The 13,050-nt window shown below is 42.8% G+C and overlaps 1 protein-coding gene across 3 annotated transcripts in view; it reads left to right on the forward strand.

The window, feature by feature from the left end:
* Positions 1-11,322, forward strand: part of SYNPR (synaptoporin) — a 309,486-nt gene extending 298,164 nt beyond the window's left edge. For all 3 annotated transcript variants that reach the window (XM_043587853.1, XM_043587854.1, XM_043587856.1), the window contains 2 exons: positions 2,942-3,133; positions 9,622-11,322. In XM_043587853.1, the coding sequence (XP_043443788.1) occupies positions 2,942-3,133; positions 9,622-9,879 (450 nt within the window). In that variant the 3' untranslated portion in view covers positions 9,880-11,322. The remainder of the gene's footprint in view (positions 1-2,941; positions 3,134-9,621) is intronic.
* Positions 11,323-13,050: the final 1,728 nt, after the last annotated feature.

The following is a 13,050-nucleotide window of genomic DNA, read 5'->3' on the forward strand; positions in this document are numbered from 1 at the left end:
ACTTGCTTTAAATAAGAAGATCAATATTCCTTAAGGCAGCCATGAGGGGGGTATAGAACAATCAGACTCACAGGTACCAGAAGCAGATGGCCAGGCTTACATTCCTGGTTCTACCACTTGCTAACTCCAGACTCTGAGCAATTTTACTTAACCCCTTAGGGCCTCAGGTTCCTCAAATGTAAAATGGGGACAGGATTAGCATCTGTTTCACAGTGCTGTTGTCAAAATCAAATGACTTAATTCATGTAAACTTGGAATAGTGCTTCACACATAATACATGCCCCACAAATGTTAGGTATTCTTACTATTATTAAACAAGTCTAAAAGTTTTGATACTATTTTCTCCAATTTCCAAGGGAGAGGTCTTCACATGACTCTGTTCTCGTTTCCCCATCCTCACACCCTTTTCTCAAGTCTATTTTTAATTATGATGAACAGAAATAATGACAGTTCCTGTCTCATAATTGGAAGGGCAGGGTATCTATAGCCCCTAAAAAATATGTAATATCAAGGGAGCAGAGTCTTGCATTTTTTAAATCCCTCATAAGACATTGCTCAATATCTGGCACATTACTCAAAAATTATTGTTTGAGGGGCACCTGGGTGGCTCTGTCGGTTAAGCATCCAACTTTGACTCAGGTCATGGTTCACGGTTTGTGAGTTCAAGCTCCGCGTCGGGCTCTGTGCTGACAGCTCGGAGGCTGGAGCCTGCTTCAGATTCTGTGTCTCCCTCTCTCTCAGCCTCTCCCCTGCTTATACTCTCTCTAAAATAAATAAACATTAAAAATTTTAAAAATGGTTTGAATGAATGCATCCATGAATGAATCAGGTACTAGATTGAACATGAACCTGAATTTGTATTTGACACAATCAACCTGGCTTACTTATCCGTAACCATTTCTCCAGTTTATAATTCAGACTCAAACACTTGAGTCTCTTGATTCCAAATATTCTTATTGATTGCTGTAGATACTGTATTTGTTTGCCTGTTTATACCACCATCTCATTCCAGAAACAACTTAAGATAGCTTACAAGAATATATGAAACTCAAACTGGAATTAATTAAAAATGAGAAGGGAAAGAAAGAATGGGTATATAAAACAAGGCTGGGAATAGGGTTAAAATATCCATGCCATTAAAAACCCTGTGAGCAGGTAACAAATTAGCCCTGAATTTTCTAGAGCCAACATGAAAAGGTCAACCGGTAAGTCATATTATTTGCAACAGCCCTTGGATGAAAAGATAACAGTTTCTGTGAAAATGCAGCCACTCTTAGAAGTGGACAGTCTAGGGGCGCCTGGGTGGCGCAGTCGGTTAAGCGTCCGACTTCAGCCAGGTCACGATCTTGCAGTCTGTGAGTTCTGGCCCCGCGTCGGGCTCTGGGCTGATGGCTCAGAGCCTGGAGCCTGCTTCCGATTCTGTGTCTCCCTCTCTCTCTGCCCCTCCCCCGTTCATGCTCTGTCTCTCTCTGTCCCAAAAATAAATAAAAAACGTTGAAAAAAAAAAAGTGGACAGTCTAGAACATTGTCCACAAAAGCCACACCTAACAAATACCATCCACAACAGCATCCTTACAATGTAAGAGTTTCCCTGGTGTTGATCATGGGATCTTGATGAAAACTCCTTCAGTCATGTCATGAGGGAAAACTAACCAGAGCAAGTGAAATGTACCATGCCCTTGGGTAGGAAGGAGACACGGGACAAGTTTTGTACTTGACAGGCTTATCATTTAGACTAAAACAGAAACCTTTCTCTTGGTATAGCAAATGTACTCTTCCTTTCCAGGTCAGGGTCTTTAGTATACTAGGTAAGCAGTATGCAACATTTTAATGTTAGTCAAATGTAAATACAGTAAATCTGAAAGACTGTCCTATATTAGAACATGGTCTGCTTAAGACATGGACAGTAACTCTGACTCCCCACCCGCTCTGAGTCAGGAAGAGGATATGAGAAGCATCCCCGTCATCAGAAGCTTGGTATTGTTTCTTTAAACATTTAAACATCATCTTACATCATAGACATTGTTTCATATGGAAAAAGAAGCCTCTTTCCCCTGTATTCATAGCAGACGGTTTTGTAAGTCAGATCTGGATTTGAATTCTGGCTCTCCCCCTTTCTATATTGTTACCTTATATCTCTGGGCCTTGATTTCCTCATCTTTAAAATGAGTATTAATGGAGGGGGGAGGGGGGAAAAATAAATGGGTGATGGGCATTGAGGAGGGCACTTATTGGGATGTCATATGTAAGCAATGAATCACGAGAAATGGGTATTAAAAACACCGTCTAACATGGCATTTGTAAGGATAATTTTACATAAAGCCTCTTGCCCATAAAAAGCAGTCAAAACATTACGGCTATTTATTGCCTCCACTGAACACAGTCTCAAGCATACGCTGGATGGCACGTAGATTTGTTCACTGAAAAACATGAATGAGTGAATAAATGAATATTGCTATCTAAGAGTCTTTAACAATCAGCAAATCTCTCTGTTTGCAGCCATCCTAACACGACGGTTACAATCATAGGCCTAGAGGTTTCGTTGCCCGGGTGTGAGTGCTGACGCCATCGCTGATTATTTGTGGGTACCTCAGGCAAGCTGTCTGACCATTCCCTGTCCCATCTTTGTCATCCGCAAATGGGATCATGATAGGAACTTCCTCACAGGGGTGTTTTAGGAACAATTAGATGAGGGTTATAAGCACTTAGCATCATTCCTGGAACAGTTCAAGCATTCAATAAATATTACTATTATTTATTTTAGACAAATATAAATATAATATCACAAAACATTCTTTTATCTGTTTTTCAACTTCTCCCTGGTTCCATTGCTGTGGGATCTTGGAATTTCCCGAAAAGCAAGCCAAATAGTTGCATAAAGTAATCAATTTGTGTCTGGAACTCACATTTCTCTTCCTGTTTTATCTTTCTGTTTCTATAGGACTTCATCGTCACTGTAGTCTTTTCGTTTTTGTGGTTGGTGGGTTCATCAGCTTGGGCGAAAGGACTGTCTGATGTCAAGGTCGCGACGGATCCTAAGGAAGTATTGTTACTGATGTCAGCTTGCAAACAGCCGTCCAACAAATGCATGGCTGTCCACAGCCCTGTAATGTCCAGCTTAAACACTTCCGTGGTATGTTTTCATCTATGCTTTACGTCCCAAACCTTTGTTTGCCACTCAAATGAATAGGAAAAATATCTCAGAGGTCACCTTGGAGGTTTCTGCGTCCAAAATGAGGCCAGTCTAAAAGGCGATATTTCACTCCATGTGCAAGATGATCCTCTGGCCTTCAAGTCTTCTATTGTCAGAACCCATAGGCTTTAATGCTGCCAATTATGGAGTCTTAATAAGAACGCAGCAGGTATTGGCAGCTGCTGCTTGGATGACAGTCAAGTCAAAATTCTAAGCCGGAAGCAGATATAAAATGTGAACTTTAAGTCTGACGCCTGCCAGAAGTAAAAGGAATATTTGATGGCAGAGAGGTTTCCTGGGAAGAAAACATTGTTCAAGCCACACATAGCTAGAATACATCCAGTTGATTGTCTGGAGGAAAAACACTCAGACCTGATAAAATACAGGAAAGCTGCACAGTAGAAAAGACACTTATAACAATTATGGTAATTTTTTTTTTTTTTTATCTTCGCCATGTTCCCGGTTTAATTGCCTGGTAACTTTGGAAAAGCTGAACTATATGAGTTGAACAAAGTCGAATATTTTCAAATGCATAGCTCTCACAGGAAGACAGACAATCTGACAGAGAGCAGGGCAACTAAATTGGATTCTTGTGTTATTTTAAAGAAAGAAACAGCGTGTAAGAAAGACAGAAACTATAATGGCAGCAAAGAGCAGTAGTTAGTGAAGACTAGAGAGCCTGACAGTATTTGCTGAAAGAAAAACATTCTTGAGCAGCCCCTAAAAATAATTATCTTTGCTTCAAGGTTAACTTATGTTTCTACAGCTTTCTGAAATTTAATCTGAGCAGGCATTTAAGTAGGGGACAGGGTTGCCAGGTGCTCCCTGATGCTGTGACTGTGAATCCTGCCTTGCCAAGAGAGTAAACATGGAAAGAAAGTATGTAGGAGGTCCTCACCGTCATTTTTGCTCATTGCCGGACACACCCGCAGATAAACACTCGAATACTTGGAGGCGTGTGTTGAAATAGACTCTCCCGCTTCCGTAGCGTGTTTCTAGGCAGGGCGGAATGAATGTTATTATAATCTTGATCTCAAAACCTAAGAGAACAAGAGAAAATCATCCAGTACGTTTGTTGGTTTAATAATCAATCTAATACATTATGATGTCCTACAGAGTCTATTTAATTCTACCTTTGCTGTCTCTAGTAAGTTTTAGACTACGTGATGGGAATTTTGAATGAGAAACCATGTGACGTGTCTCCTAAAATCAAAAAGAGGTATTTGGGGGCGCCTGGGTGGCGCAGTCGGTTAAGCGTCCGACTTCAGCCAGGTCACGATCTCGCGGTCTGGGAGTTCGAGCCCCGTGTCAGGCTCTGGGCTGATGGCTCAGAGCCTGGAGCCTGTTTCCGATTCTGTGTCTCCCTCTCTCTCTGCTCCTCCCCCATTCATGCTCTGTCTCTCTCTGTCCCAAAAATAAATAAACGTTGGAAAAAAAATTAAAAAAAAAAAAAAGAGGTATTTGCCTTTCTCTGACTGATGGCATGTAGCATAACCCCCTGCAGGCCCATCCATGTTGTGTGTCAACTATACTCAGATAAAAAAAAAAAAAATCCACGAAATTAGACACATAGGTACATATATAATTTTAAATAAAATATGGAATTAAAAAAATTTTTTTAAATCAAAAAGAGAAATGGATGGAAACCAGACAGCATGTCATGGGAGAAAGGACAGGTCTGTTGCTGTTACTGTTACGGATCTATATCAGTTAAAGGTCCTCCAGTTCCTGTGACAGAAAATTCACTTCAAACTGGCCAAAGCAAAATAATCCGCCTATCCCTAAATTCCGTTCTCTGGACCCCACTTATGGACATTCAACGTCCGTATGTGCTGGAGTGTTTGGGTTGCAAGTAACAGAAACGGACTCTGACTAAGCTCATCAGGAAAAAAAAATCTTTGGAAGGATATTAAGTAGCTCAGAAAATTGATGAAATCTGATGAAACAGACTGTTAAAAAAGCAGCATCTAGAGCAGGACCAAGGTTCTCAATGTCAGATACCAAAGAATGTTGTATCTGACTTGCATTACTCTGCTCCTGATTTAAAGTTCCACCACAGAGCTCAAGCCACTTGACTGCATCGGGGTTTACAAGGGAAACAAAATTTCTATTAGCAAAAGCAGAGGGAAAGAATGTTAATCTGCCAGAACACAGCAATTTTTTTTCATTACAAACTTGTTTGGCTTCAAATCCTATTAAGCTAGCTTTTCACAAGAGGTAAAAGTAATTGGAAAATTACTAGCACTGTGTCTACCAAGGGCAGAACCCCGGACCAGGAATTATCAGGAAGCTGGACAGTTTACATTCTTCATCCCTCATCTCTCTCTTTCTGAATGCCTGTGACATTATTGTCTCTTTTCGGATGCATTTGTCTTTCTTTTTCCTGTTGTCTCAAGAGAAGATAGCCACCCCCCAGTTTCTGAGATTATATTTCTTCTTAAAGAAACATCTTGGGCTGAACTAAAATCACTCAGGTCTAATCCCAAATTCCGGGCAGAGAGCATCTCATTAGCTCATCTTGGGCCACATGTCCACCTTGGCTCAGGGTTTGCGGAATCCTGCAGAAGAAATATGGCTCACAGAACCAAACCACCTTGCCTACTAAGCAAGTGTAGGCTTTGGAGAAGGAGTCAGACACACCCATAGGAGTGACCTCTACAAGTAAGTGGTTCAACAATAGCAATGATATTTCTACCTGGGTAACAAATTTACTTTCTCCAAAGCATCTTGGCATCTATGATTTCACACCAACACAAATAGGCAGGGGAGCTATCCAGACATTACAAATGCAGGTAGGTGCCGTGAAAGGATTTGCTCGCGGCTTCTCAAGTAGTGACAGCAATGCCAGAGTAGAGCCAAATTCTGTTAATGCTGCTGCCACTCGAAATGGTTCAGGGCACAGTTGTGGAGTCCGTCTGCCTGGGGTTGAATCCTGGCTCCACGACTCAATAATTGACTGCTCTTGGACAAATGCACTAAGGTCCCTAAACCTTAGTTTCATTATCTGTAAAATGGGGCTATTATCGAACAGACCTCACAAGACCATTGATTCAATGATATAATATGTTATAAGTCCTCTCAGTACAGTGCCCAGCATATGGCAGGTGTTCAATAAGTGTCGACCGAAAAGCTGCCTCGTAAATGCATTCATTTTCCTAAATGTCATATAGTGGTTAGAGCCCAAAGAAGAGGGTAGGAGGAAAGAATGTGTTTTTCTCTCTCAACTTCTCTTTCCAAGGTTCTCTGAGCCTAACTATCCTATTCACAATTTCTACTTCTGCTTCTCCAGCTTCATTATAGGCAATCTTGACACGTCTTCTTGGCCAATCTAGATTTCACCTCCTCATTCTTCCTCCTGCTACGCACGGTGGCTTGCAGTCTCTCCTTCTGTTGCCTCCACATCTGAGCTTGGATCAAAATCCTTACTCTAACTTCAGCTGCAACAAAATGGCAAGAAAAGATTCAAGGGCCCACGTGCCAGCCAGGAGTCTGCAATACCTGTGTGATGACAGCGGGATAAGACGTGCCTGCTTCTGAAACATGCCCATGGGGATGCCTTGTTTGTGTACTCACTTTTAAGTTGCATGCCCCTGATGGCTAGGTTCTTCTTGAGCATCCCTTTTCTAGAAGCCAAGTAGCAGCGAGCAAAAGGGAGAAACCAAGGAAGGGGAAACATGAAATTAGAGCTCTGGGCAGAGCCATCTCTTGATATCTGAGAAGATTCCTTGATAATCTTTTCTACTCCTACATTGACATACACTTACAAAGATACCATTTAATCGAGATCTCCCCTTTGGTGGAAAATATCCCAGCTATTGTACACATCGATAAAAGGTCCTGCATGTGAATTAGAGTTTTGTCCGTGATTACCGAATTCATTTTGGTCACACAACTATTATACTGGGAGTACCTTCATTATGTCCTGTATCTCCCATCAGCAAGGAGCCTGGAGCATGGCATAAGATAATGTTAAATAAGTATCAGCTAACATTAAAGGAAGAAGAGAGAGAGGAAGAAGGGGGGTTGGCCGGGATAAACCAGTCTTTTAGATCAGGCGAGGGCCTACAGAGACTGCTTTGGCTGCTGACGTCCCTTAAGAGTACGGCCTTGCCATCAAAGTCCCATTTCAGTTTATGCTGCAGCAAAAGGGCCAAACGAATACAGTTCATGGAAATATTTGAGAAAGTATCAGAACACTGCTTACCAGGCAGGAAGCATCTTCGAATGTGTCTAGCACCGTCTAGCTGCGTTATACACATTCTCTTGAATCCTCACACTGTCACCCGAGGAACGAATAGCCTTCATTCCACATTAGGAAAACAAAATAATAAGTTGAGGTCCAGAGGCTAACTGCCTTGTCCAAGGTCATGGAGGAGGAGAGTGCAGTTGAAGCCAGTGTGATTTCAAAACCCGCAGGATGAGTCCAAAGGTGACATTCAGGTAATGTGTCCTGATCCACCTGCTGCTAAAATTCTGAAATACTTTGGTAAATAGCCCCTGCTCCAGGTCCCCAAGGCGCCTCATCTTGACTTCACTGGCCCCCTCACCCCCACCTGCAGGGCACTTGGGACCCCCCTACCATCCAGCAACCGAGGATAGATGCTCGCCCAGCACCCTATAATCCAGAGTTGTGGCGGTGGCCCAAGTCCAATTTGAATGGCGATTGTTGAGCTGGAGTGGTTACTAAATATGCTTTCATGCCATCACAGCTTTATCTCATGCTGTTGTCTATCTCCGGTAGGGGGCTGTTACAACTGACTGCTTCTGGTTAATTCCCAGGTCAACCAGTGTGCCCTGGGAAAGGTGGCAGAACAGCTGTTCTCTTCGAGGCTCTGGCACGAGCAAACAGCTCTGCTTCCATCAGACAGGCAGAGTCTGGGGAGGCTACACCTGGTCCTCTGACTCGCCAACAACACCCTTTTGGAGAGTAAGAGGAATCTCCATAGGAAAGCCTCACATCCAGTTCTTGGGAGAATACCCTATACCTCCCTGAAGCCCGTATTGCATTGAGAGTCTGGTTTCAACATTCATTTCTGGATGTGAGAGGCACAGAAAGTACAACTCTTCGAAGTCATAACCTCTGTGTACCCTCTCATTCATGTGCTTATCTGCACACCACCTGCACGATTGCTTATGCCATACTTTTTAAGTTGACTCATTTTTTAATATCATTACAAAAACTGGAAGAGTAGTCTCTCTAGCCATGAAGTGAAGGTAACCTTATAAATTAACGCACTATTATTAAAATCAAAGTTCTCAACTCTGTAGCCCCTGAAGACTTCTTACAGACAATGAGGAACACCTCACTTGGGGAGACAATAAGCTTAAGTAGGGGCTCAGACCATGGAGTCAGACAGAACAGGGCTTGACCCTCGTCTACTACTTACCAAGTCATGTGACCTGGAACAAGATTCTTATCCTGGACCTCAGTTTCCACATCTTTAATACAGGTATAATAATAATACCTTCTTCTCAGACAGAATGAATGGATTGCCCTTTCCACAGTGCCTAACGTGTAGTAAGCATTCAGTAAAAGTCAGATATTCTCTGGCTAAAATTGACAACCCAGGCAACAACAGATGTGGGCGAGGATGCAGAGAAGGAGGATCTCTTCTGCACTGCTGGTGGGAATGCAAACTGGTGCCGCCACTCTGGAAAACAGTATGGAGGTTCCTCAAAAAATTAAAAATAGAACTAGCCTATGACCCAGCAATTGCACTACTAGGTATTTATCCAAGGGATACAGGTGTGCTGTTTTGAAGGGGCACATGTACCCCAATGTTTACAGCAGAGCTATCTACAATAGCCAAAGTATGGAAAGAGCCCAATGTCCATCGATGGATCAATGGATAAGAAGATGTGGCATATCTATATAATGGAGTATTACTCGGAAATCAAAAAGAATGAAATCTTGCCATTTGCAACTACGTGGATGGAACCAGAGGGTGTTATGCTAAACGAAATTAGAGAAAGTCAAATATCATATGACTTCACTCATAGGAGGAATTTAAGATACAAAACAGATGAACATAAGGAGAGGGGAGCAAAAATAATGTAAAAACAAGGAGGGAGACAAGACATAAGAGACTCTTAAATATAGAGAACAAACTGAGGGTTGTGGGAGGGGGATGGGCTTCATGGGTAGGGGGCATTAGGAAGACACTTGCTGGGATGAGCATTGGGTGTTATACATAGGGAATGAATCACTGGATTCTACTTATGAAATCATTGCACTATATACTAACTTGGATGCAAATAAATAAATAAATGTTAAATATTGTAAATGAAACAGCGGTTCCAAATGAAAAATTGAAAGAGATCTCAATGTTGAATAAAAAGTAGCCGTATGTATTATGAAGGATTTTCTGAAACTGAGGTTTTTCTTGTGTTTCCATCTATCAACTCATTTGCTCTGATTCTCCTTTCAGGTCTTTGGGTTCTTGAACTTTATCCTCTGGGCTGGAAACATCTGGTTTGTTTTCAAGGAGACCGGCTGGCATTCCTCGGGACAGAGATATCTTTCAGACCCAATGGAAAAGCACTCGAGTAGCTATAACCAAGGCGGGTACAACCAAGACAGCTATGGGTCAAGCGGCGGGTATAGCCAGCAGGCGAGTATGGGGCCATCCTCAGATGAGTTTGGCCAACAGTCCAGTGGCCCCGCTTCTTTTACCAATCAGATTTAACAGGTAGTCTTCGCATTCTTCTGGCGATAGCCTCACCACCTTCCATTTTAGTTGCAGAAGAGTTTTTCAGGAGTTTCAATCAATTATTAATGCAGAGGGTGTTGAATGTAAATCAGGGATCTGTATTTCATTAAGGCAGAAAGGCCTGGGTCGTGATAAATGGTACTTAGAGAGGAGACGACATGAGGAGATATATTATTCATCATAGATGCCTAATTGGAGAGTACCTTATTACATACACAGATACTTGTATGGTCGTTTTGTAGGTGTGTGGAGATGATGAAAGCATTTGGAAGCTTACAGTCTCTGGTATGTAATATGCATAAAGTAAATTCTATACCCCTGAGTTTTCCTATGCGTTTTGATGCGAAAGATGTTTTAATGATTTCTATAAGACAATTTGGTGTATCACACATGCATGTGTTATTGTGTTTAGTTGCAGACATTGTAGGACTGTGAGTCTCTTAAGTATTTGTTTCAGACAGTTGCTCTGTATTTTTTCTTTTTTTTACTTAATGAATCAGTGCTCATAAGGTTTAGTGCATGAATATGCGTTTTCTCACAAAATGAACATTTGAAGTGTATTTATGAAAATTTTCCAGTTTGCACCATGAATTTGTTAAATGGACGTTTAAAGAAATATATTCATTACTTTGTATACTTGCAAATCTGTCTTTGGCTTTACCCAATTCTGACTGCACCATAACTAAGGTTTGGGATTTTTTTTCCCTATTAGTCAATATTCAGTGTTATATATGGTAACTGCCCAATACTTATTCTATCTACTTAGCTAAATATTTACATTCTCGTAACTTTCTATGATGTTTTGTGGCTCTTATCCTATGGACCATAAACAATAGGCCCAATAACTGTTTGTGTTTATGGAGTGCTGTTTTCTTAGAATAACAGAGATGCAGATATCAGATACCACAGTCGAGAAGCTTTTGTGCTAATGTATTAATTTATAAAGGATGTTCTGTAGAACCTATACTAGCAGCCAAACTTTTAAATCCTATCTGTAAAGCTAATATGTTCCTTGATCCAATTATTAGAAATTCTCAAGTCACAGCTTAACTTACCAATTACTAATTCCGATTTGAATTATAAATTAGAAATGACTTCCGTGAGCAACTCTGATCCCAGAGACAGTTCTCATGAAATATTCCTCAGAATTTTTTCATTATCAAGGAAACGCCAGTCTTCCCTTCTTTGTTCTGACTCAATTGGAACATCAAGGCCTAACAGCGAGGGCAAACTGTGCATCCGTATTTCCAGATAAAAGTTGTTATCGATGTATAAACTCTGTGTGATCTGTGATGTTGGAAGCATTTTAGCACAAACCAGCTGTGGTTCTTAGATGATATCTGTAACCGGTTTCTGGATCCTGTTGGATAAATACTGTATTGTGATATCTATTTGACCTTAATAAAGTTATTGCTTACAGTGCTGGCTGGAGAGAGCAGAATTACAATAGAATCTGGTTAGCTTTAACAATGGAAGAATAAGTTATAAATGCACGGTGTTTCCAAGCTCTCCCCATGCCCTTGTTTCCAAGCCTAGGGCTGCTCATTCATTGATTCTCTCATTTTAGGACGCCGTCTGCACCCACTGCTATGCAAGGCACTGGGGCTATGGGAGTGAGATAAAACAGAAATGTGCCTCACCTTGAGAAGCTCACACTCTAGGAGGAGAGGCAGACATTAAAATAAGCACACGCCACTTAGGCTGCGTGCAGCAAAGAGAGGCAGAGGATTCCACGAGAACATTTATCAGAGGGGCTTGAGCTAGTTAGAGGGAGGTCAAAGGTGCTTCAAACCTGAAGACTGCACCAGGTTTCCCAGGGACGGAATGGGAGGGAGAGAATCCCAGGCAGAGAGCAGCCTTGTAAAGCTTGGATGGTGGGAGGCAGGATGGATACGTCTGGTTGCCAGAGTGCAATGAGCGAGGAGGCCTCTCTGAGTCGAGGGCCGCTGGTGCCCTGCTAGGGGGCCGTGATTGGGATTTCTGTCTTTATCCCCAAGAGGCTAAGGGAGCTCACTAGTGGATTTTAAGCAGAGGAGGGACGCCATGAGATCAGCATTTTGGAAAGATCTCCGTGGCTGCAGGGTAGAGTGTAGACTGAAGGACAGCCTGGGCGGAGGAGGTGGCCTTGACTGCTAACATCTACACGGCAGCTGGCTGGGCTTGGGACGGTGAGGGGCAGGGGGAGGGGGGACCTGGCACGAGGCACCCCATTCACCTCTCATTTCCCGGGACACGGCTGGATGTGACCGCTTCTTTCAGCGCTCTCCAGGAGGAGAGAGTGGCCTCTGCTTCATATACCGTTGTGAACTCTCTGATGCGGAGAAACTCGCATAACCGGCACTTCTCTTCACCGGCCTTAGCAGCTCCAGAGGGCCCTGGGGCCCTGATCCATGGAACGCACTGCCTGTCCTGGTGGAGATAGAGATGAGCTTCCACGGTCCGCTGCAGATTCACAATGAGATGCTCCTGTAATCCGACAGGGATTTCACTAAGCTGGTTTTATTCCTTCTGGTTTCAAGAAGAAAAGCAGTAGACCTGGCCTTTAAAAAGGGGAGCAATCAGGGCAGCAGGAGAGCCTAGTTCTCTGTGTCCACCAGACCTAACTTGGAATTGAAGCTTCGCTCCTCCTGGATGTATTTCGGGGTAGGAAGGTGAAGTCATAACCTTCTTTCCTTGGAAGGAGGGAAGGCATCCAAGTGGAACAAACAGGTGGGTTCTGCGATCCCACTTGCCTGGGTGAAACTCCCCCCTGTGCTGCCATTTCTTTGAGTCTCTTATTTCTTGCACTGATCCCCTCTCCAAAGCCCTGGGACTTTTCTGAAGCCACAGCCTGAGACAAACACGGCCTGGAAATGTAGGGGAGTTAACACCCCAGGGACTATCCTCAATCACTGGGGGGATGTGGGCAAGTCAATCAATGCCTTTGGCAAGACCCTTAACTTCTCATTCATTCACCTGCCCTCTTTCTCTGTGATGGGGATAATGGTAACGTCTGTCTCATAGGATGGTATCGGGATGAGAAAGGTAAGGCATGTAAAGGCATGAGAACACCCAAGAGACGCTGAGTTTGGAAGCACAGGAGGGTGATTCCAGGAGGCAAGAGTGAAGGGGTAAGGGGAGGAGAGAGACCGGGAAGGAGAGAAAACG

The sequence above is a fragment of the Prionailurus bengalensis genome, chromosome A2 (genome assembly GCF_016509475.1).
Source record: "Prionailurus bengalensis isolate Pbe53 chromosome A2, Fcat_Pben_1.1_paternal_pri, whole genome shotgun sequence".
Lineage (NCBI taxonomy): Eukaryota > Metazoa > Chordata > Mammalia > Carnivora > Felidae > Prionailurus > Prionailurus bengalensis.